Genomic DNA, 25,551 nt, shown 5'->3' with positions numbered 1-25,551 from the left:
AGAGTGGAGGGGAAAAAGGTGGTCGGGGGAATGGGTTTTTGGGTTTTCAGTTTTTTTTTTTTTTTTTTTTTTTAATTTTTTAATAGGGTAAATTATTATAATATTTTAATGCATAAAAAACTTTTTTTTGCCACGTGGCACAAATGTGGTAGCCACGTCAGCTCTTAATAGATCAATGAATGAAAAATTTAACGAATGTATTATATTGAAATAAAATAGTACTTGAGGTAGGAAAGTGAAATGTTTTGAAGATGTTATATGAGATTGCAGTAGACCTCAAACCTAAGGTAATAAAGTGTAATTTACCCTTTTTCTATTGATAGATCAAGGGCCAATATTAAACATGGGTGTAGAGGTGGGTTCAGTTCCGAATGATTCAATTTTTTACCAAAACCAAAAATTAAACCAAAGTCACTGTTCAAACCAGTTCATTTTTTCTTTTGTTTTTTTTTTATTCGGTTTAATTTGGATTCGATTTTGTCAGTTCAATTTAGGTTCGATTCATTTTTTTATTTTTTATTTTTTTAAATGAACATTTTAAAGCCCACCAGCCACCTCCCACCCAACATTCGATATTGGTCCCCAGATGAAATGCCTGTGAGCTTGTGACCTACAAATTCCAAACTTTGGGCATGAAAGGCCCCAGAAAGACAGAATTGAGTACCAGAGGAGGAGTAGGATCAGTACTAAGTCTGCTTGCTACCAACAAACAGGTGGGACTTAATTATAAGCAAAGAATAATTTACACTTTGCATTCCTTCATGATGCCATTGTATTAAGTTTATAAGATAGATCATCAACTATGATACACAAATACTTCTGTTTGGTCGTGCATCTTGTATCTGATACTTAATCAAATACGATACTTGCCTAATACTTTCAGATATTTGTTAGATACGTATCATGATCAATGAACACGACTATAACTTGATGGATACACATATCCATAGACCAAGCATACCCCACATTTAGGATAAGCGAATCTAGTTTTTAGGATACATTTACACTTTTAGAAAGATAAGCTTATAGAATAAGCATACCCCACATTTATAACTTATAGAATAAGCTTATTTTTAGATACGGCCCCTGGAACTTGATTTTAATCTCATTTTACTCCCTGTAACTCAAAAGTCACCACTTTACTTCCTAATACTCAAAGTTTGCTTCACTTTGCCCTTTGCAACTCAATTTTGATCCATTTTGCCCCTAAAATTTGAAAGTTGTTTCTATAAAACTCAAAATTCGTACCACATTGCCTTAAATTTGTTAATTTCCTAAGTTGGTTTGATTTGGATGCTCCAACCTAATCAATTTCTTTTTACTTTTTTCATCTCTTCAATTTCTTTTAAACTTAATATTCTCTTATTGTTAAATGTTAATGCATAATGGAGATTTATAATCAAATTTATTGCACATGTGACATAGTCATGTTGGATGTTGGGTCCCACACATGTTTTAAGAGGTGATCGATAAGTTTCACAGAGAATAGAAAGTCTACAAGTCAAAATGGAACGAATTTTGAGTTTCAGGGAGTAAAGTGATGACTTTTTAGTTACAGAGGGCAATGTGAGATAAAAATGGAATTCCAGGGATCGTAACTAAAAATAAGTCAAAAGATGATAAGGAGGAGAAAATTAATTAGTGATATCTATAATTGAAAGTTGATGAATACAAAGATCTTCTCTCTAATTAAAACCATGAATACGACTCTCACACTTCTTCTACTGTATATAAAGAGGATTAGAATTTCTAACTTTCTTCTCCAACAATTCAAATCTACTTGAATTGAATAATGAATAATGCTTTAAATTGTATATTTTATTGCTATATATAATAAATAATGCTTTAAATTATATATGTTTATTGCTCTCTCTCTCTCTCTCTCTCTCTCTCTCTCTCTCTCTCTCTCTCTATATATATATATATATATTATTTGACGTATCTCTAGCGTATCATATCTTAATTTTTAGAGATTTTTCGTACCACTGTTTCGTGTCATATCGTATGACCATATCTGTATCCATGCTTCATAGATCAGCCCGCTGCTTGCAATCTGCATCGGGCATTTCGTGTTTATTTAGTGCCAAAACTAGAATCCGAAACAAAAAACGAAGAACATATACATGGTTTAATATTGAAGAATAAGCAATTATTCTTGTTATTAAGTATTAATAAGCTAATTTTTCACATAATTACAACTTGGTATTCCCCCACTTTTATGCCGACTTCCTTAATTAATATTTTTTTATATACTTTAGAATATATTTATTCTAAGCGTTGAAGAAATAAATTGATATTGAAATCGTCATTTACAAAATTTGAATTTAAAACTTTTTACTTACAAGTAAAGAAGAATATCATTGGACTAGACGGTAGTACTAAATGTATTTGTAACTAAATAATAATAAAAACTATGAGGAGCACAAGTCAACCCCTCCCTTCATTACTAACGCTGCCCCCAGCTCATCTACTTGCCTCCAGATATGTGGAGCACAAGTCACCGGACAGTTGATATGGGGGTTTGGCAATGACTTCAAATGGTACCTGTATTCTCCAAATTAAAGAAGTATGAAATACTGGACTAGAATCATGGAAAATTCGCACATAAGGGATAACATGAAAATATTTATCACAAAAAAGGGTGCAGAACCCGGTAAATGAATACCTCTTAAAAAGAACGCAGTGGGTGGAATTACATACTCATAGAACCACATTAAGATGGACACTTTTTTAGCATAATTTTTTTAATAGTTAATGATACATGGGTGACGAGAGTGATTGAAAACCTTATCACACATCAAGGCTTAGATTTTTAATACATAATGATACATGGCGTAATGAAAGTTAGAAATTTGAGCCTAGATTTTTAATAAATATTGACACATGATGCGTTGAGAGAGGTTGAAAATCTAAGCCAATAATGTGACGTGGATGATAAGATTTACTTAGACTATTTAAACAATTTTGATTTGTGTATAGTAATTGTCTGGGCAACTCATAAATTGGTGGAGTTTAAGTCTATAAAAAGAACCGACGATGAGGTGGCCCGAGCCTAACCCTATTTTTTAGGCTGTGGGTTGGCCCGGCCCAGTCAGTTAAATATTGCAATAAATCAATTGTGATTATTGTTCATGCCCAACCCATTTTTCATTAGATGCAAGTTGAAAAAAAAAAAAAATCAAATGATAGGATGGAATTCACTAACAGTCTCAAGGACATCTATAGCTGAAAACATTTTAATCATGTTTACTAGAGTTACCAAGCGTTATCCCCGCCGTGTATCACAAGATCGTTGAAGTTTAGTTTCTTGGTTAACTTCTTTTTCCACATAAATGGTCTCCCTTCTTGATTGATATAGTGTCTGCATTTCTAAGCATGTCACACCAATTGGTCAATGTTGCAACGACATGAGAAACTAATGCAAAATTTGTTAATATATTTATTCTGTCGATAACTTTATAACCTTGCAATTGCAAAGGCAACGAATAAACTGGCTATTTTTGAACTCGTCAATTTTTTGTTATGCAGGTCACTTAATTTAGCAAGACAATACTTACAACGACTAGTTGCTGGTAATTAGTTGAACACATTCATACGACAGTCAATATGTTTTTGAACAGTAAGTCGCCATGATGATAGGTAAAATAAAATTAACCCAAGAGACTTCTGTAAAATCAAGTTTAAACAGAAGAAACTAATTCGTATTAAGTGTGCTAGAAGGTGTAGTTAATTGGTTTGTGAGAGCATGTATGTTTTGCTTCCAAGGCAATGCCAACAGATGCCAGCACGAATTGAGTATACTAGCTAGAAACTGATCTCTAAGTTTAATAAAAAGCTTAATTGCTTAATTTCTGAGTATCTGCGTTTCTGAAACCAAGCTCAGCAGCTGGTTAAATTGTTTATTGGAGAGCTTTGAATTAATTCATTTTTTATAGAAATTAATTAAGAGAGAACTATTAATTACTGTAATGTCGAGGATTGTTAGAGGGCACGGAGGAAAGAGAGGAGAGTCGGTGGCGGTGGCCGTAGACAAGGACAAAGGAAGTGAACATGCCATCAAATGGGCAGTTGATCATCTTCTCACCAGAGGCAAGCCTCTCACATTGCTCCATGTTAACCAAACAGGCTCCGACCCCCAACAAACCCAAGGGCTCTTTCTTTCTTTCCGTTCCTTGTGCTCCAAAAAGAATGTAAGTGCTTTCCTACCATATCTATGCTGCTTCATTAATTTCTATTTTTATCTTCTACGTGATAATCATGCACCCGATAAGTTTACTCACCTGGAATGAGAAAAGGTTAGTAGGCGAGAAAGAATTCGGAATTAGTATCTATCTCATTCAAGATTGAGAGGAGAGATAACACTAAGTCAGGATGACATTTTCGAAATGTATATAACAACTTCATTGTCATGTTTGAGACAGATAAAATGCAATGAAGTCGTAATCAAGGACACTGACATTCCAAACGCAATCATCGATTATGTTACGGCTAACACTGTTGAGATTTTGGTACTTGGCGTACCATCCAAAAGCGGCCTTTTCAGGTGATCATTAACTATTTCCTCATCATTTCTGTTTGATATTTTTCTTCTGTATATAATATATACACCTTAATCAGTTCTAATATTTGAACCCTAATTGCATCAACTTTTTTTTTCTTGTTTCTCTTCTTCCGTTTTTTGTTCCACAAAAGATTTAAGCTCACAGACGTTCCAAGCACAGTGTCAAAAGGGGCACCGGATTTTTGCTCTGTTTATGCGATTGGCAAAGGAAAGGTCTCGTACATGCGATGTGCTACTTCTGCACCCCAAAAATCTGCCCAACGTAATCAAGTACAACGCCAACCAAGCCCTATTTCTGAAGCCAGATCTTCAGGTTTGTTTCCCACCTCATGATATCATAATATCGTGCTTTTCATTAGTTGCTAATTAACTGAGTTTATTTGATTAATTCAGCATTGAATAGGATGCAGCACTATTCTGCTCGTAACCAGCCAGATGGTGACATACAAATCAAGTAAGCCCTAATTTCTTGGTCCTATCCCACTTGAGTGAATAGGTATATCTATATTTTGGAAATGCATGTGTGTGTGTGTGTTGAGAGTTTATCCCTCATTGGCAACTAATTGGTTTTGGATTTGGATGTTTTAATTCTATGAAATAAAATGCGTGGATGAGTTCTGTTAGGGTACTGTAGATATACAAACTCATGCTTTGCCCTTTCCAGCCGGAGTTCTAAAAACTATGGAAAAGGGAATACATGTGTAATAAATGAGAGGGCTAACCAAACAAAAATATATGATTTACAGGTCACCGTTCGCAAGAGGAAGACCCTCCATGGACAAATCATATGAGCTTTCACCAGAAACTGATATATCATTTGTAAGCAGTGGAAGGCCAAGCATTGATCGCATGTCACCTCGCTGTGACTTTGGTGTAGAATCAGGAATGAACTCTCGACTTTCAATCGGCTCAGACGGGGACAACAGAAGCTCCACATCGTCTTACTCAAGACACAAGTTTTTAGATATGGGCTCTTTACAATATGAAATGTCTTCATGCTCAACCGACGGTGGAAAATCATGGTCATCGTCACAAAACATGGTACTTAAGAGAATTTCCCAGGATATTTTGTAGACATTAGAATTTTCATGCCCACCTACTATAAACCTTTCATCAAAAGCTTGTACGGTTCTCATTTGCATCACCAATAACAGGACGATGTGGAAGCTGAGATGAGGAGGCTCAAGCTAGAGCTTAAGCAAACAATGGAAATGTACAGTACAGCGTGCAAGGAAGCTATGACAGCGAAAGACAAGGTATATATGATGTGGTACCTTATTCAAGCGTAGAATTAATTTTTGCATATGTTCTAACAACAAAATCATCACAGGAAAAAGAAATTAACAGGTGGAAAATGGAAGATGAACAAAGGCTAGAAGCAGCGCGACATGCTGAGGAAGCTGCATTGGCACTTGTGGAGAGGGAGAAAGCAAAATGTAAGGCAGCCATTGAGGCAGCTAAAGCAGCTCAAAGGATTGCTGAATTGGAAGCACAAAAAAGAAAAGTTGCAGAAATGAAAGCCCATAAAGAATCCGAAGAGAAGAACAAGGCACTTCAAGCAAGGTCATATGATCTTAGGTACAGGAAATACACAATTCAGGAGATTGAATCGGCAACAAATGATTTCTCACAAGCTCGAAAAATCGGTGAAGGAGGCTATGGACCAGTGTACAGAGGTGAACTAGACCACACACCAGTGGCAATAAAAGTTCTACGTCCAGATGCAGCTCAAGGACAGTCGCAGTTCAAGCAGGAGGTTTGTGACATGGAACATGATCAAAGTTTAACTATTATATATCTTCAATTATACAACAGTCTCTTCGTACGCTTAGATAATAAACAACACAACCTAGGGAAACTGCTAATATTAAATTGTTGAGAGTGAATCCCACATCGGAGAAAGAAGAAACCTTGCATGTGTTTATAAGTAGTTTAGCTACTTCTCATATTGCCAATTGGTTTTATGGTGGAAGCTCAACTTTCCTTATGGTACCAGAGCAAGTTGTCCTGTGTGTGAAGCCCCACTCCATATTACCCGATTTGTGATTTGTGTTGTCCACGTGAGAGGCATTGTAGACAACATGCTCTAATATCATGAAGAAAGTTGGGACTCCACCATACCAATGACAATATAGGGAGTAGCTCAATTTCTTATAAACATATACGAAGTCCTTCATTCCCAATGTGGGATTCACTCTCAATAGCAGTTACTATGTTGAATCTGATCATGAATGAATCAAAGATTGCAGTCAAACTTGTTTCCATAATGAGACCACATTGTTTGAAAATTAAAAGGATCGGGTAGTTTTCTTGTGACAGAAGTAAAGGAAAACATAGATAATTTTAGAAAAATATTACGAAACTAAATGAGACAGAATATAATATGAACTTCGCTCGTGTGAGTAGTTTCTCATGCAGTGACCCTCTTAGATCGCATTAGTTGAATTATAAATTCTAGAATTATTGACGCTCATTAATCTCAATGGGGATTCAATCTTTTGATCATGTATTAGTGTGGATATTTATCTGACGGCCCTTAGTTTTGCAGGTTGAAGTATTAAGCAGTATACGACATCCAAACATGGTTCTCCTCCTTGGAGCTTGTCCGGAGTACGGTTGCTTGGTCTACGAGTACATGTCTAATGGGAGCTTGGAAGATCGTCTCTTCCGCAGAGGTAACACACCAGTTATTCCTTGGCAGATAAGGTTCCGAATCGCTGCAGAAATCGGGACAGGGCTTTTGTTCTTTCATCAAGCCAAGCCAGAACCCCTTGTACATCGTGACCTAAAACCTGGAAACATCTTGCTAGACCATAACTATGTGAGCAAGATCAGTGATGTAGGTTTAGCTAGGCTTGTCCCTCCATCTGTAGCCAACTCTATCACTCAGTATCACATGACATCAACAGCCGGAACATTTTGCTACATTGACCCAGAGTATCAGCAAACTGGCATGCTTGGGACAAAATCTGATATCTACTCACTTGGCGTCATGCTTCTACAACTAATAACAGCCAAGCCACCAATGGGGTTGACTCATCACGTTGAGCGGGCTATTGAGACGGGAACTTTTGCTGAGATGCTTGACCCTGCTGTTCCTGACTGGCCAGTTGAGGAAGCCTTGAAGTTTGCCAAGCTTTGTTTACAATGTGCTGAAATGAGGCGAAAGGACAGACCAGATCTTGGCAAGGTTGTGTTGCCTGAACTTAACAGATTGAGAGCACTCGCGGACGAGAGCTTCAATTGTGTCATGTTTGGTGCTGGTGGAGTATCTTCACCGAGGCAACGCTCGAATCCCTCAATGCAAGTGAGTAACATAACATAAGCCTGAACTGCATACTTTTTTCTGTTTTCTTCAAGTTTATTTGTTTAATTCATTTTTTTCTTGTATTTAGGATGTGATAAGTCAACAATCCGGATGTGAAAGCTCAAGGAGCCGTTCAAGCACATCATCATTTCCTGGAAAGATGGAGTTCTCAAGTTGACAAAACATTCCTCATCCAAAGTGAACAAATTCACATTATCTTAATCCTGATCAGCTTGACTATCCCAGCTACATAATCGGAGTTGTTCTTCAGTACGTTGTAAAGTTTTTATTGAAGTAGTTTCACGAAAAGAGGGAAAGATTGTATGAAAGAGAAATCAACTGTGTATATTTGGAACTCGTTGATAATTTGATGATACAGAAATTTTAATTTCATAAGGGCTTCATTTAGAGATTTCAAGTTTCTATATCTTACCTCTAAAACTCGTTTGGTGCCTATGAAATGGTATAGATTCGACAACTCATTATATTCGAAGTATGTAGAAGGAAGAAATGAAGAAATTTGTCCAAGTTGTTGGTAGAATACGGATAACTCACCATATTCAAACTATGAAGACGATGATGCCGTACGTCAGGAGAGGCCACAAGGTGAGCAGCTCTGCTACAAGTACGCAGAGCAAATAGAAGCATCATCGCCCTTAGATGCTGTGCTACTGCTACTCTCTCTCCTTCTGATAATAAATTAAAATTTGAATGTATCTTGGTGTGTTTGACAACATCAAAGTCATCATTTCAAATCAAAACCACATAAGTTAAATTAATGTGAGTTATTCTGCTTCAAACAATACAAAGAAATTGATAAGAGCCCAGCATGATGAGGGAGATGGCGACCATTGACGAGGTTGGTCGACAGATAGTGAAGGAAGAGGGAGGAAAGAATTATGGTCTACAAAACTCATGAAAAGGGGGCTTCAGACAACAAATTTTAAACTTATTTACGATCTGTCATTGTCTCTGACTTCAACTTATTTATGATATTGCCTTCAAACTACGAACTTATTTACTGCCACTGCCCCTTGTCTGTATTATTAATAAAAGTTTTTTTTTTCATTAAAAAATTTGTCAAATTTGAATGATTTTATGTATTCAATTGTTAAATTTATACGATCAAAACAGTTTATTTGCAAATACGCGATATGTGAATCCAATGGCAGATGTATGATTTGAATTTTGGGAATTTCAATGTTAAAGGTCTAAGTTTTTTAAGTAGAAATAGAGCACAAAGTGCGTAAAATAAAAACTCAATTTATTAACCGAGACATTTGGTCAGAGACTTGGTAGGATTGTTGTCGTCAGTCAAACCATGTTTTGCACATGTCATACATATCCCCAAACAATCTGATGAGTGACATCGAGATAATTCGTCTAGTGTTATGCCTAGCAGGTATTACATCAACACATAATAGATAAAAAAAAATATTCGTATAAAATATTCGGAAGGTTGTTGGTGAAGAAAATTGTGGTTCCACCATAAAACCAATTGGCAATATGGGGAGTAGCCCAACCTCTTATAAGCTCATACAAGGTCTTTCTCTTATCAATGTGGGACTCATTCTCGACATCCTCACTCAAGTATGGCAAATTTTCAAACCTAACCTGTGAACAACACAACAGGGTGACATGGAACGGCCGTTTGGCTTCACAAGTGGGACAACTTGTTCTGATACTATAAAGAAAGTTAAAGTTCTATTATAAAATCAATTAGCAATATAAATAGTAGCTCAATTTCTTATAAGCTCATATAAGATCTCTTATCCTATTAATGTAAGACTCATTTTGAACAGTTGAAAGACCTTCCCAGTATAGTTTTCAGACTCCGAAAAATTTACGGGACCAACAACAAAGAAGAAAAAGAGTTTCAATGAATTCTTGGAGGTCAACATCTTCTTTCCATAAAGTGATACAGGACGAGGAGTATTCAATGGGTTAATTAAACCAAAGTGAAGACAAAACAGCAGCCGCAAATACTGACCCAAGTCCTAACTGCCAATCCAGGACGACAATTTTGGAGTCTAGCAAGCAGATTTCTTCATCGTATATAAGGTTGGCCCACCGTGGGTTGCCTATCCGGAAATGACAAACTTTTGTTGTTGAAATATTACAACTCATGTCACTGGCCGCGCAGAAGATCTGTTCTAAAAAAAATTATCTTGGGTAAAAGTATGTTGATTTCGGTTGCAGAGATAGAGCGTGAAGATGAAGGAGATCCAGGAAAATTATCCACGATATATTGAGGATATAACAACTCGTATGGATGATATACTCATAATATTTATGATATTTCAATACTATATTTATACATGGATATCAATATGGACATCGTATCAACAATATTCACCTATTTCAGTACTATTAAGACATCGTATTAACAATATCTCAGTACTATATCTATACATGGTTACTTCAGGCATTTCCTTATTTTATCTCTCTTTTTCAAACAAAATTAGCCACATATGCTCTCTGACCAAAATTGAATTCAGTGGCCATTGATGAGTTAGGAATGGCATGTAAATTATACCTTTCAAAGCAACCAGTTCCTGCAACCAAAAAAAAAAAAAAAAAAAGCATTCATATTTGTTTATTGTGCGATGTAGTGTAATAAATAAACATCCATGAGAGAGCATGAATGAATTCACTTAGTGTCGAATTACGTGATGTCTCGGTCTAATAATTAGACTAAAACGCTGTAGCGATGGCAAACTTGTTCCTTGTAACTCCTCCGACGTGGAAATTTGGAGATGAGCGATCTGGCCTTAAGCAAGCTTTGAGTTGTGTTGACTTAAGGGGAATTGATCGGTTGCTTTTCGGTTTAACGAAAAGGAAAACTAATGAAAAGAGTTTGAAAACTTTGAGTTTTAACGATAAGGACAAAATAAAGGGTAAAATGAATAGTACCATATTTGATTTTTTAATGTAAAAATATGATTCTTTGTTAAAATGAACTGTACCGAAAACTTTTCTTTAAAGTTCATTTAACGAAAAGAGATTTTAGTTTGAAATAGCGAGAAATAAAAAGGAAATAAAATGTTTATTTATTTTTTTGCAACAGAAATGGGCATCTGTTGCCTATTATGAATGACGCGTGTCAGCCCTCTGGTTTCAACCAAAATGCAAGATGAATCAGTGCCAAGTGCCTATATATATGTAATTGTATATCTATAGATCATCAAATTCCACTCGCTCTTGTCGGAATTATTCCTTCAACTCAATCGGATCTCTCTCGCGCACACGCCCAAATCAAACCAATTAGTGAGTGTGATTCCTTCAATCCCTAGACCCTTTTTCATGTTGAATTTTTCTGATCTTCTTGTCCATCAAATTATTATTAATAATAATTGCTTCACTCAGTTTAATTATTGTCATTGTGCTTGTGAGCCTGGAATTTGATTTTTTTTTTTTAATTATGTTTGAGTAATCTTTGTTGGTTGATCTGTTTGGTTGCCAAGAAAACGCGGGAAATTGTTTTGCTTCCGGTTGTACAAATTCAAGTGTTTAATCTCGATCCTGTACGGAAGTTTTCTCCGTTTCAGCTGCATCATTCGAATTGGAAATGGTAGTTTAGTTATGGCGATTTCGATTTGGTTGCTAGATTTGGAAGAAGAAAAAAAATTCATCAAGATGGTAGGCTTTTATTTTAATGGGTCATGAACTGATTGGGATTTTTTTATGAGTATTGCATAGCAAGCAAAGGATCCATTGATCAATTGATGTCGTCGTCTTCTATGCATTTAGTATTCTTGAGCCATTAATGCCGCCTGCGAATTAAGAAACTTTTGAATCTTGCAGTTTCTTCTGCGCCTACGTGCATGGACACGGTGGTATTCCCTTGTATCCCCGTGTCGTGTCATATTTCTTTGTGATCATACAGCAATTCTTCTTGTTAATTTGACGTATCCCCTTGTCGTGTCGTGTCCCCGTGTCAGTGTCCGTGTGGATGCGTCGTAGTTCTGCGCAAATGGGCAGGGGATATATGTAATATGTTGTCACAGTATACATATATGTGAGCACGACCGCTCCGTGCGTGTGGATTTGAAAATGACCTTGTTGTCCGATGATATGTATGATTGATGAGTTTGATAATGTCGTTGCAGCTGGAGATGGGAATATATCTCAGCGCTCCAAAAACTGATAAGGTCTCAGAAGATGGTGAGAATGACAGACTTCGATATGGGTCATCCTCCATGCAAGGGTGGCGTTCAACCATGGAAGATGCTGTAAGCAAGCTTTATGTTATTCTTCTTAATTCGCATCCACATTCCCTTTGATCAGGTTACTTGAGTAGTGAGATTTACATTTCACTTGCAATTGTCATACTTATTATCTCATGACATTTTGTCTGAACATGAAAGTGATATTCAGTTATTTATTGAGTATGCGGTATCCATATGCACCCATTATATCCAATTCTATAAAATCCAATTACAGCATACCAGCATAACTTACATCCATATAGATACAGGTATATAATATATAGTGAATGCAGAGAGAGGAGGATTTTGCATGACTAGCTGGAAGTCGGTAACTTTATGACTGCTAGAAGTTTAGGCATCTAGCTAATGAGTGGAACCAAATATGCTCATTTTCATCTGATATATGCCCAAGGCTGTTCTAAGAGTCGTAATGATTCTTTTCAAACATGCCGTGCCAAAAAGAGAAGAGAATATAGTCTTTTATCCAGAGGGGTGTCTGGTGAACTAGTAGCTCTCAAATTTGCCATAGATTGTATACTGTTTTTCCTATTACCTACTAAAAATACTTGATTTTTGTTGTAGCATGCTGCTTATCCAGATTTTGACGGTTCAACATCTTTCTTTGGTGTTTATGATGGCCATGGAGGTTAGGTTTTTAAGTTTTGTAATTTAACGTTTACTTTTTTATACTGTGATCTTTCATTTTGTAATTGGTTTTCATGTCCATGCTGGACTTCTCAAGTTGGTATTCTCTTCATGATCACGTACTTGGAATCAACATTTATTTTGTGTTTTAGATAAACCTCCAAAACTAATCTACTCAATCTTGAACCAACACCTCCCCCCCCCTCCCCCTCCTCTCCCTCGCTTTTCTTTTCTCTACGTTGTTTCTTTGCCTTATGTTATTGGAACCTAAAGACTAATTTATGGAAAGAAAGTTTAGGGTAGGAGTCAATAAAAAAAGGTGATTGAAAATATGAAGACTACTTCAACATGCCTAACAGAGTATAGAGTATATTGCTAGGTTTTTGGTATGATGAGTTGTGTTTTCCAGCAATAGGGGGAGGAGTGGCCTGATTTTCAGCTTAAGGTTTTATGGCTTGTATCCCTTGGTGTGCAGCCCAGCAATACGACCAAAACGAAAACAATGCCACATAGGGTAACCATGAGTTGAAAACATACGGCAATACTATTCTCCCAATTCTCATTGAAAAAAGTTAAATGAAATAAATTCCAAAAAAAAACTAATAAATTCCAACACCATGTGTGCACAATACTTTGCATGAGGTTGGTAATAAAACCCAGTCCTGGAAATTTTGCTGTATATTTCTTGGATTTTCAGCTGCGAACCTTTCTTGAGTTGTCCCTTCCCACATCGTAGCCCTGCAGAAGAAGGGACGGTGTTGTTTAGTTAGAGATGTTTGTGAGATGGGATTTCTTAATGTTTTAAGTTTTTATAGGTTGGTACTATGTGATGAGGCCTTATCATCACTAGTCCTGGATTTGCAGGTAAAGCAGTGGCAAATTTCTGCGCCAAGTATCTCCACCAACAGGTGCTCAAGGATGAAGCATATCTAGCTGGTGATTTAGGCAGTTCTCTGCAGAAAGCTTTCCTCAGGTTACTTAACCCCTTTGTATAATTAATGTTCACATTAGCAATTTCCAGCGCATGCATCTATGTTACCACTTTGTCCCAAAAACAAGGATGCAAGAACCTGTCTTTCTTCTGTATGTAATAAGTTGTAAGTCATCTTGCACCAATTCCCTAATATAGTTCATGCTTTTGCTTTTATTATTATCGAGTTTATAGGATGTTAAATGTTTGTGGACATTGATGGAGGAGCCAAGTTAAAATTTAATAAATGCAGTTTACACATATAGTCTGCAAGTTCATTGTCTTTAAGTCTTTCTGTGTTGCAATATTAATTTATTAGGTGTCATAAATTAGTCTTTATAATTCCTAAGTATATTAATGTGGATCTTTCCTGATTCATGTACCAATTAGCCTATAAAAAGGCTACTTTGTAAGCTAAGTGGTAGTGAAAAGAAATTCTGGGTTTCTTGCTTATGTGTGAGGCACAGCAACCTTGGAGTGATTCCAAGGAACTTTTGGTATGAAGCTGAAGGCCTGTGAGATGCCGGAATTTTTTAAATTCTTGATTGGAGTGATTCCCATACACCTTTGGTGTGATGCCAAAGGCCGGAGTGAGTCCGGAATATGTTCTATATTTCCTATCCCTACCTATTGTCTACGTCATTCATGTATAATAAAAGTCCCAAAACTAAGGAGATGGCAACCACGTTTGGGGACATGTAATTCTTATGAAGCTGTAATGTCAAATTCTATTGCAACATATGGGTGAAGCTTCATTTTGAATCGACTTTTAAAATTTACAATCTAATGATGGAATACAATAAGTGGAAGAAAGTTGTAATTAGGGGTAGGAATAATTTGTATATTTTGTCATCTTAAATTGCTTTTAACTGAGGCAGGATGGATGAGATGATGCGTGGACAAAGAGGCTGGAGAGAATTAGCCATACTGGGAGATAAGATAGACAAAGTTTCTGGTCTTATAGAAGGGTTCATTTTTTCTCCAAAGAGTGTTGAAGCTAAGAGTAGTGCATTCAATGACCATGTTGATCAGTGGTCTTCTGAGGAGGTACTCTTTACACATCAGCTGCATTTAGCAATTGTACTATATTCTCCATTTCTTTTGGTAACCATATCACCAGATGTACAAATGTTTTAGTGGAGACTGGAGACAGATTTGGCTTGTAACTGAGAATTTTTTTTTTCCTGTTGTATAAGAGTTTGAGATTTCTTGTCCTAGTTCTTCTTAATTTTAGGACTCTTGAAAATCTTCCTTATCAAATTATAGAAGTACTTCGTATAGCACGGAAGTCATCATGGCAAGGTTTTCATAATCTTTGAAGGCCTTAACGAAAAATTTCATCTAATTTCTTCAGTCTAACATGATTGACACTTATCAAACTCAAGATGAGGTGAACAACAATCTATATGGCAGCGGAGGGAGTGAATCATCATTAACTACCTGCCATTGACAGTTTGAGATGTTAGCCTTGATAGTTAATACTATGATAAATATATCTGGAATTTACTTGGTGACCTTAATTATTTTAAAATTTTAATATGTAACCGTATTTCATTAAGAAAAGTTTTTGGGTTTTACATCAGGGGCCTCATTCTGATTTTGATGGACCAAATTCCGGAAGTACAGCTTGTGTTGCTGTTATCCGAAACAAACAACTTCTTGTTGCCAATGCTGGTGATTCTCGCTGCGTAATATCCAGGAAGGGTGAGGTATGTTGCAGTTTCAATGAAATTTTTTACCTATGGAATATATGTAATGATGTGTATTATGAGGCAGCTTTGTTCGCTTTTTTGTAATATACTGTCGTAGTTATTTCAGTTCCCTATCTGCAAATGTCCCTGTCGATAAATTTTTCGTTTGGATCAATGTCAAGACCTGTAGTGCTATAATGTTACAACAACAACAACAACAAAGCCTTTTCCCACTAAGTGGGGTCGGCTATATGAATCCTAGAACGCCATTGCGCTCGGTTTTGTGTCATGTCCTCCGTTAGATCCAAGTACTCTAAGTCTTTTCTTAGAGTCTCTTCCAAAGTTTTCCTAGGTCTTCCTCTACCCCTTCGGCCCTGAACCTCTGTCCCGTAGTCACATCTTCGAACCGGAGCGTCAGTCGGCCTTCTTTGCCCATGTCCAAATCACCGAAACCGATTTTCTCTCATCTTTCCTTCAATTTCGGCTACTCCTACTTTACCTCGGATATCCTCATGCCCAATCTTATCCTTTCTCGTGTGCCCACACATCCCACGAAGCATCCTCATCTCCGCTACACCCATTTTGTGTACGTGTTGATGCTTCACCGTCCAACATTCTGTGCCATACAACATCATTGGCCTTATTGTCGTCCTATGAAATTTTCCCTTGAGCTTCAGTGGCCTACGACGGTCACATAACACGCCAGATGCACTCTTACACTTCATCCATCCAGCTCGTATTCTATGGTTGAGATCTCCATCTAATTCTCCGTTCTCTTGCAAGATAGATCCTAGGCAGCAAAAACGGTCGCTTTTTGTGATCTTCGCTAGATTGCTCCGGTCATTAGTGTGGATAAGTATATAAATGAATAGAGATAGGAAAGCAAACACAAGATGTACGTGGTTCACCCAGATTGGCTACGTCCACGGAATAGAAGAGTTCTCATTAATTGTGAAGAGTTTACACAAATACATAGGTTCAAGCTCTCCTTTAGTGAGTACAAGTGAATGATTTAGTACAAATGACATTAGGAAATATTGTGAGAGAATGATCTCGTAATCACGAAACTTCTAAGTATCGGAGTGTGGTATCGTCTTGACTTGCCTTATCTGTCTCATAGGTAGATGTGGCATCTTCTCTGGAAGTACTCTTCCTCCATCCAGGGGTGGTATCTTTAACTGGTGGAGATGCACAAGGTAATGTATCAATTTCACTTGAAGCTTACTTGTAGTTTCAGGCTTGGTCAAGCGCGATACAAACCATGTAGTAGGAGTCCCCTAAGTCGCCGAGCTAGGGGATCTGCTGAAAGAGGTGACAGACAAGGTAAGCAATCAGAGCTCCGGCTGATTGTTCACCTTCTCCCCATCTTGCAGCAGCATGAAGGATAAAGAGAAGAAAAATGAGAAGAGATGATATGGGATACTTTTGCTTTTGAATAAGTAACTTTCCACAGGCTTATTCTTGAACTGAGCTGGAGGGTTTTCTGGTTTCCTCCAGAGCCGACTGAAGAATTTGAGGGTCAAAACAAGTCCATCAAATCTAGAGTACGTTCGACCCTGCTGATATGGGATACTTTTGCTTTTGACAGAGTAATGGATGTATCGGCACGTGTGCTGTTACGCTTGTCTCCACATGCTTCCTTGTATCCTTCGCACTTGCCCTATCTGTTCCTCAAGCAGATGCGGTATCTTCCCTGGAAACATAAGATGTTGAAGATGAGTACTCGAGAGCAATGCCAGGTAAGTAATCAGGTAAGGGGTTCCAGGCAGTCAGTTCCTGGCTGGAAGCTTGATGCCAAGTGCTGACTGATTGCTCTCTTTCTCCTTGTCTTGCAGGTAAAAACAAGGCCAAAGGAAAAGACAGGGAAAAAACATGATATGGGATACTCTTGCTTTTAACCCTGATGATATGAGATATTCTTGCTCTAGTATAGCTTGTTTGCAGAGGTATTATCGGGGGGAAAGAAAGCTGAATATTTCGAAAGGCTTCGTGGGGAGTGCCCTCTCAGATATGAGGAAGGGTTGAGCATTTTTGCAGGTCTGCCTGTCCGTTGGGGATGAAGGTCGACATATATAGGAGTCTCCCTAACAAGTAGTAATGCTATTCCTTTACCCTGCTTGGTCATAGCACAGTAGTGGGAGCTGCCAGCTTCACATGTTTTAACTCTGTCAGAGCACTTTGAAAAAGTGGTCTGTGGTATCTGGCTCTCGCGAAGTCTTCGACAGAATGCCCATAATTTCCGCAAAGCTGAGTGTGCGTGTGACAGGTGCTGACAAGGCTAGAAAAGTAGGTGCCTCTTCGATTTCTGAGATCGGCCCTCGTGGTCTCTAAACAGCCCAGCTTTTGAGAAAGCGAGCGTCTCTTCGATTGATTCGGAGAACGATGCATCTTCGATTTTTAAGAAAGCAATCATGCTGGGGGTCTGGCTCTCGAGATTCGGGGAGCAGTGTCACTTCGATTTTTGAGAAAGTAATCATGTTGGGAGTCTGGCTCTCGAGATTCGGAGGGCGGTGCCTCTTCGATTTTGGAGCAAGCAATCTTGTTGGGAGTGTTTTCTCGAATGTGAGTAAAGGTTGGGCATGTTTGCTAGTCTACCTTGCCACGAAGCACATAGGTTGACACACAGAGATTTTCCAATTATCCAGCAATGGTACTGTTCCTTTACCCTCTCTTCGATTTTTGAGAAAGTAGTCATGTTGGGAGTCTAGCTCTCGAGATTCGGAGGACGGTGCCTCTTCGATTTTGGAGCAAGCAATCTTATTGGTAGTGTTTTCTCGAGTGTGAGTAAAGATTGGGCATGTTTGCTAGTCTACCTTGCCACGAAGCACAGAGGTTGACACACAGGGACTTTCCAATTATCCAGCAGTGGTACTGTTCCTTTACCCTTGTGGGTAATAATATGGTAGCTAGACCTTCAAAATTTATGGGTCTAAACTTTGTTAGTGCTGTTTCTTTGCTATTCTTTTACCTTTCTTGGTCAGAGCGATGTAGTGGGAGCTGCAAGCTTTACGTGCTCAATTTTGGCAGAGAACTTTGGCAAAGTTATCTGTGATACCCATGAGCTATTGTTGCGTGTGGGAAGTGGGTGATTGAACAGTAAGATTCATGTGTTTTCTACTTCCTCAGAAGTCTTCGACAGAATGCCCATAATTTCCGCAAAGCTGAGTGCGTGTGACAGGTGCTGACAAGGCTGGAAAAGTAGGTGCCTCTTCGATTTCTGAGATCGGCCCTCGTGGTCTCTGAGGAGCCCAGCTTTTGAGAAAACGAGCGCCTCTTCGATTTCTGAGATTGGCCTTCGTGGTCTTTGAGCAACCTAACTTTTGAGAAAGCAAACGCCTCTTCGATTTCTGAGATCAACCTTCGTGGTCTCTAAGCAGCCCAGCTTTTGAGAAAGCAAACGCCTCTTCGATTTCTGAGCAGGTGCCTCTTCGATTTCTGAAGCTCCGTCGAGTGCAGATTTTTATAGGGGCTGGCATTAAGTTCCGAAGCACACTTGAATCTCCACCAGTAGAAGCTCCATTCTTGCCCTTCTAAGATCTTGATTTGTCCAACCTCTTCTCTCTTCAACACCTTTGAAAATGTCTGGCCCCTCCGACCGTCGTTTTGACTTGAACCTTGTTGAAGAGGCAGCCCCGCCTTCTCCAGACAACATATGGCGCCCATCCTTCGTCTCCCCTACTGGTCCTCTTACCGTTGGGGATTCCGTGATGAAGAATGATATGACTGCTGCGGTGGTGGCCAGGAACCTTCTCACGCCCAAAGATAACAGACTATTTTCCAAACGGTCTGATGAGTTAGCTGTTAAGGATTCGCTGGCTCTCAGTGTTCAGTGTGCAGGTTCTGTGTCTAATATGGCCCAACGCCTATTTGCTCGAACCCGCCAAGTTGAATCATTGGCGGCTGAGGTGATGAGTCTCAAACAGGAGATTAGAGGGCTCAAGCATGAGAATAAACAGTTGCACCGGCTCGCACATGACTATGCTACAAACATGAAGAGGAAGCTTGACCAAATGAAGGAAACTGATGGTCAGGTTTTACTTGATCATCAGAGATTTGTGGGTTTGTTCCAAAGGCATTTATTGCCTTCGTCTTCTGGGGCTGTACCGCGTAATGAAGCTCCAAATGATCAACCTCTGATGCCTCCTCCTTCTAGGGTTCTGTCCAGTACTGAGGCTCCGAAAGATCCCCCTCCGGTGCCTTTTCTTTCTGGGGCTCTACCGACTGCTGAGACTTCTCCTAAGCAACCCTTGTGAAGGCTCCCTCTTGTTTGTTTATTACTCATGTATATGTACATATTTGTAGTTTATCGGGGATATCAATAAATAAGTTTTCCTTCATTTCAATGTATTGTGTTAAATTACACCAAAACCTTCTTCGCTAAGTTCTTTGAATTTTCTTTTGTTGAAGCTTGTATGTTGAAGCTTTCTGAGTGGAGCATGTAGGTTGGGGTAGTGTTCCCTTAATTTCCCGAGTGAGGAAAACTTCTCGGTTGGAGACTTGGAAAATCCAAGTCACTGAGTGGGATCGGCTATATGAATCTTAGAACGCCATTGTGCTCGGTCCTGTGTCATGTCCTTCGTTAGATCCAAGTACTCTAAGTCTTTTCTTAGAGTCTCTTCCAAAGTTTTCCTAGGTCTTCCTCTACCCCTTCGGCCCTGAACCTCTGTCCCATAGTCGCATCTTCTAATCGGAGCGTCAGTAGGCCTTCGTTGCACATGTCCAAACCACCGTAACCGATTTTCTCTCATCTTGCCTTCAATTTCGGCTACTCCTACTTTACCCCGGATATCCTCATTCTTAATCTTATCCTTTCTCGTGTGCCCACACATCCAACGAAGCATCCTCATCTCCGCTACACCCATTTTGTATATGTGTTGATGCTTCACCGCCCAACATTCTGTGCCATACAGCATCGCTGGCCTTATTACCGTCCTATAAAATTTTCCCTTGAGCTTCAGTGGCATACGGCGGTCACACAACACGCCGGATGCACTCTTCCACTTCATCCATCCAGCTTGTATTCTATGGTTGAGATCTCCATCTAATTCTCCGTTCTTTTGCAAGATAGATCCTAGGTAACGAAAACGGTCGCTCTTTGGTATTTCTTGATCTCCGATCCTCACCCCTAACTCGTTTTGGCCTCCATTTGCACTGAACTTGCACTCCATATATTCTGTCTTTGATCGGCTTAGGCGAAGACCTTTAGATTCCAGCACTTCTCTCCAAAGGTTAAGCTTTGCATTTACCCCTTCCTGAGTTTCATCTATCAACACTATATCGTCTGCGAAAAGCATACACCAAGGTTGGATTATATGCAACACTCAAAGCTACATAGTTGTCTTTACTAGAGACTAGAGTGAAGTTTTGTCTCTTTTTCTTTGCTCCTTAAGCTCCAATCACTTCCTCTCGTTCTCAAATCCCTTTACAATCTTCTTCCTTTAGTTTGCTCCTTAAGGTATCCATGAAACCTGAGGTTGGATTTTAACTCGTCATATAATCAATATAAGTTTTGGAAAGCCTCAATGTATTCTTCCACCATCAAATTGTCCAAGCTATAATTGTCTCCAACTGTTTTTCCACCCATAAAGCATTTGGGGGCAGGTTTTGACTCTGAACTATCTCTGTGTGTGAGATGCCTGCTGTTCAAAATGTATTTTCAAGAGGTGTCAAACAAAGGATGGAAGATACCACAAAGTTAACTTTTCTTGTTAGCGAGTATAATAGGAATAGGGTACAATCAAAGTGTTCCAGCTGTTATTAGACATAAAACAGATCTGCAAACATAAAATGTTTGACACGGCAGCATCCTTCCAGACATAAAACTCAAACAAAAGCCTCCCAAACCACAATCAGGGAAATCGCAGAATGCAAAAGAGGCCGAACCCATAGATAGGAGAAAAACTTCAGTTGGGCAAGTGGGCCCCCTTTTTTGCCTCACTCTCTCACAAGCCCCTGCAGCTGGCCACCGGCGTCATGTTGATGTGTCAACTTCTTAGTGGCTTCCCCTACATGCCGGACCATGTAGCTCCTCTACCGAAGTTTCTCTCCATAGAAAGGACCCAAAACGTAGCCTTATTTCATTTATAGTCCCCAGTGTCTCCAATTTTTCCCTCAAACATCGGCTCAAAAGGATGGGTATAATCCCCCATCTGCTGCACTTTTCACTTCGGTAGAACTTCCTTAACAAACTGCTCCTGACCCCAACTTTTGTACCAAGGTTGTAGGAATAGATCAAATGAGTTTCTGCCATTCTGTTGCTTTACTGCTGAACCGCTGATCTTTATTAGGAATTTTGTCTGTGATTCCTTATTCAAGTTTTAAGTGCAGGCATATAATTTGTCTAAAGATCATAAGCCTGACATTGAAAATGAGAAAGAAAGAATTCTGAAGGCTGGTGGATTTATCCAAGTTGGAAGGGTCAATGGAAGTTTGAACTTGGCAAGAGCAATTGGTACAAAAAATTTCCTTGCCCTTTGAAAGGAGAAACTGGGAAATAACCTCTATTTTTTTGTTTTCATTTGAATTTCATGTATTTACTATTTAATTGCTGTTACTTGCAGGGGATGCGGAATTCAAGCAGAACAAACAGTTGCCCGTTGAAAAGCAGATTGTGACTGCCAATCCAGACATAAATAGCGTATGCAGCATTTCATTTCAGTACTAAATGATGTGAAATTTGGATGAGAAATTTGAACCGTATATACTTACAATACAACCAATCTTATAAACAAAAACAAATTGTTTTTATTGAAGTATTTGTGTCATCCAAGATATATAGTCTAGATGCTAGTCAGACTTCCAAAGTTAAAGAAAGAAAGTGCTCTGTTTGATTTTATTTCTTTTTTGTTTTTATTATTTTGACGTTGAATAATATTTTCTTATAGACCATTCTTCAGAACTTGCTTCAGTTTCACTAATTTATGTTTTTAATTAAAAATTCCCTTTCATGTAGGTTGAGCTTTGCGATGATGATGAGTTTCTGGTCATAGCTTGTGATGGGATATGGTAAATTTTTCTTTGTAATACTTTCATATCGGAAAAATAAGTCTTGTTGATTACAGTGTACATTTTATCTCCATCTGATATGTTTTCTAAAGGATGTAGGCGTAAAACTCGAAATATTGGAAACGTCGAAGTACTTTATGGAGCTCAAATTGAGATGAGTGTTACTAAAAACTTAGCTAGAGATACATCCTGGGGAACAACCGATCACTGTTTTATTTAGGATGAAGAATGAATTTAACGTATAGTCCAATGCCTGATGACAGTTGTCGTATATGAACAATTGTTGCAAGTCTCTGACATTACAGTTATGGTTATAAATGTACGAGTAATCTGGTGAGCTTTTTGTTTGTCATAGGTTTGCCTTCAGAGTTTTTTGTTTTTTTTCATCTTCAACTTGATACATTAAGATAATAACAGGCACACGTAGACTTTACATTCTGCTACTTTGTTGAAACGCTGATGCACGCTCTCTCCAGGGACTGCATGTCAAGTCAACAACTTGTGGACTATGTCCGGGAACAATTAAAACATGTAAGTTGACGAACTTCACTGAGATTTCCAAATATATACCAATTTGAGTGACATATGTTTTCGTACTATATTGCAGGAAAGTAAACTGTCAGTGGTTTGCGAGAGAGTGTTTGAAAGGTGCTTGGCGCCATCATCTGGTGGAGAGGGATGTGACAACATGACAATGATCTTGGTTCAGTTTAAGAAACCTGTTGCTTCAGCTGCATCTGTTGGGAACCAGCCCATCGCGTCTAATCCGCCATCCGAGAAGGAAAAAACCGCAGCAAACTAAATAAATCTTCTGGCGGCCCTAAAATGATGACTATATAGAAGGACTGCATTTCTGCAAGTTATTCAAAGTTTGTTCAGATTAGGATGGCGTTCACATGACAGTACACGTTCATAGTATTTGTCAAATAGCAGTATAGCTTTGAGTTATGTACATGCCCGGGAGTTTGTCTTTCGGTTCTCTCCACAGGTTGAAATTTATAGGACGGAACATTTTCTTTGGATTGTAACCTGACCAAACAAAGATGAAGAATGTTATTCGTTTTCTTTCGTATTGCTTGTGAAGTTGGAGCAATAATGCATTGAATCAACATCATGCAGTGGTTGTACTTCAAGTATTTTTGCAACTTAAAAATATTTTCTCTAAACGAGTCAGGCTTCAGAAATATTGATCTATTATGCCAATAAATTCTTCATATAAGAGGGACCTTCAATTGAGAGACAGAGGGCTCATTATATATTTGTATTTTAATGATCCAACTGTCCAGTTTTTTTATATTCGTTCTCACATATTTTTGAAAAAAAATCACTCAAAGCTAAAATTATTTGACGAGTCGATTACACAGCTGTCATTTTAGTGTTTTCTAGAATTATCATGCTTGTCTATTTTCTTAATTATAATTAAATGTCTTGATAGTGTATGAAACAATACAAAGTCTCAATTTTGAGAGAATCTTGTTAGCATCTCTCAACAAAACAATAATTTGGTAGCAAAACTCTGCAATTAGTAAATTCAATTTGAACGACATGCCATGGAATTAACTTGGCTGCTGAACAATTCAGCAGTCACTCATGCTTACATCCAATCCGGTATGAATACATATCCAAGTTTTTAAAGCAGGAGTGACTGCTGAAAAGTCTTGTTCACATGCCATAGGTGGCCAGTGTGTGGATCCTCGTCCCAGCATCCCTCTAAATTGAAGGGCAGCCTAGGATCAAAATAGGAGGGCGGACCTCATTGGTGCCACGCCTACATATCTTATTATTCACTCGTTTAAAACGGACGACTCCCTGCGCTGTCGACTCTGTCTTCGACCGTTAATAAAAAATGGGGTGTACTATCCACATATCTTAAATTACTTCTCACACGCCTCTTGTTAATTTCTGTTTATTAATCATTTTAATTTATTCAATCCGAAGATCAAAAATTAAAAAAATATATGAGAAGTAAAATGAGATGTCATACCCTAAAAACTGGGACTCATTTTTAGGACTCCAATATTATCCAAACCCCTCTTACATTAATTTACGAGCCACGAGGTGAATGCTGCGTGCCTATATTATCGCCACAGAAATGTTGCCACGTGTCCATATGCAAGAATATGTTAACTTTATGCCCCTTGATTCTTTCTCAATTCTGTCTGCTCCCCACTGGTTCTTGTTCTTCTGTGGTAACACCCCTAGATTTTTTGTTCTTCACAAACAAGAAGCAAGTGCGGTGTGACTTTTTCGTTTACGCCGCCTGATTTTAGATAAATCATATTTTAATCCTTCCAAGTTGTAAATTTCAATCTTTGGTCCTCAATAACGATGTGTGTGTGTGTGTGTATATATATATATATATTTTAATTAGGATGAGAAATGAATTTGGTAAGATAGCAAAAGCAAGGTTGATGATGATGACATTGATTGTGAAATATTAGAGATGCACACATTATTATAAAGGAAGGCAAGAGAACGAAGAATCATACGAGGCTTGAGAGTTGAGTCTTGACATATTACCTATATATAACATAAAATAATTACAACACAAGAACAAAAAATAAGTTAATCACCTCACCCTAAATTGAAAGGGTACCATAAAAGTTAAATTACTACGTTATATGTAAGAAGATGAAAGAGTTTCGAACTTAAGATGTAGTAACTGCAAAGGTAAAACCTTATCAATCAAGGCCATTAAAAAAAAAAGTCTATTAGTCAATTGTTGGTAAAAATTTTAATTTTAAACTAAATTTTAATGTGACAAGAAAACAAAAATTCTAGTTATTATAAAAAAATAAATAATTAGATGGTGAAATCATAACTCGAGCACAAGAGATTTTTCAGTGTGCCGGCACCTAAACCATATGTTATTATACAAGTGGAGGGATATTTGAAAAGAAAAAAATTATTCACTTGTATAATAACATATGACGTGCCACCCTATGTTTTAAGGACATTGAAAAATCTCTCCTCGAGCACAAAGAATGAAGTTAAATTGACTTTACTATGTGCGTTAGAAATATAGTCATCTACCCATTGAAAAACAAAAGAAGAATCTCTTTACAAACGATATTTAACGAGTCGTACACTACAATTTGATAATTAAATATTCATTTGTGTAGAAAAATAGCAACCATTATTCAAATCGAAAAATAAGAAAAAGG

General features: G+C 38.1%; 2 protein-coding genes across 5 annotated transcripts; both read left to right on the top strand.

Annotated features, from left to right (window-relative positions):
- Positions 1–3,968: 3,968 nt before the first annotated feature.
- Positions 3,969–8,046, top strand: LOC103432264 (U-box domain-containing protein 35-like). The gene is made up of 9 exons (XM_029096854.2): positions 3,969–4,190; positions 4,422–4,543; positions 4,693–4,874; positions 4,955–5,015; positions 5,308–5,602; positions 5,716–5,817; positions 5,892–6,317; positions 7,110–7,868; positions 7,957–8,046. The coding sequence occupies exons 1-9, from the start codon at positions 3,969–3,971 to the stop codon at positions 8,044–8,046; spliced, it is 2,259 nt and encodes a 752-aa protein (XP_028952687.2).
- A 2,882-nt stretch (positions 8,047–10,928) lies between these two features.
- On the top strand, positions 10,929–23,553 carry LOC103432232 (probable protein phosphatase 2C 60). Of its 4 annotated transcripts, XM_070816843.1 has the most exons (12): positions 11,028–11,135; positions 11,333–11,507; positions 11,978–12,100; positions 12,659–12,722; positions 13,586–13,694; positions 14,570–14,738; positions 15,275–15,400; positions 21,710–21,833; positions 21,943–22,019; positions 22,335–22,387; positions 22,864–22,918; positions 22,995–23,553. In XM_070816843.1, the coding sequence occupies exons 2-12, from the start codon at positions 11,451–11,453 to the stop codon at positions 23,187–23,189; spliced, it is 1,152 nt and encodes a 383-aa protein (XP_070672944.1). In that variant the 5' UTR covers positions 11,028–11,135; positions 11,333–11,450; the 3' UTR covers positions 23,190–23,553. The 4 variants fall into 4 exon arrangements, with proteins under 4 accessions (XP_028953092.2, XP_070672945.1, XP_070672944.1 ...); XM_029097259.2 differs by lacking the exon at positions 11,333–11,507 and having other exon boundaries at positions 10,929–11,135; XM_070816844.1 differs by lacking the exon at positions 11,333–11,507 and having other exon boundaries at positions 10,990–11,141.
- Positions 23,554–25,551: the final 1,998 nt, after the last annotated feature.

Source organism: Malus domestica, chromosome 17, assembly GCF_042453785.1.
Source record: "Malus domestica chromosome 17, GDT2T_hap1".
In the NCBI taxonomy this organism is placed as follows: domain Eukaryota; kingdom Viridiplantae; phylum Streptophyta; class Magnoliopsida; order Rosales; family Rosaceae; genus Malus; species Malus domestica.
This window is presented reverse-complemented; position numbering and strand designations above follow the sequence as displayed.

Excerpts from the sequence above, each read along its gene's own strand:
- LOC103432264 (XM_029096854.2), top strand. The coding sequence starts at position 3,969 with ATGTCGAGGATTGTTAGAGGGCACGGAGGAAAGAGAGGAGAGTCGGTG. Across the intron at positions 4,191-4,421 it reads CCTTGTGCTCCAAAAAGAAT|ATAAAATGCAATGAAGTCGT; the intron begins GTAAGTGCTTTC and ends TGTTTGAGACAG. Across the intron at positions 5,603-5,715 it reads GGTCATCGTCACAAAACATG|GACGATGTGGAAGCTGAGAT; the intron begins GTACTTAAGAGA and ends CACCAATAACAG.
- LOC103432232 (XM_070816843.1), top strand. The coding sequence starts at position 11,451 with ATGGCGATTTCGATTTGGTTGCTAGATTTGGAAGAAGAAAAAAAATTC. Across the intron at positions 12,101-12,658 it reads GTTCAACCATGGAAGATGCT|CATGCTGCTTATCCAGATTT; the intron begins GTAAGCAAGCTT and ends TTTTTGTTGTAG. Across the intron at positions 22,020-22,334 it reads CCAATCCAGACATAAATAGC|GTTGAGCTTTGCGATGATGA; the intron begins GTATGCAGCATT and ends CCTTTCATGTAG.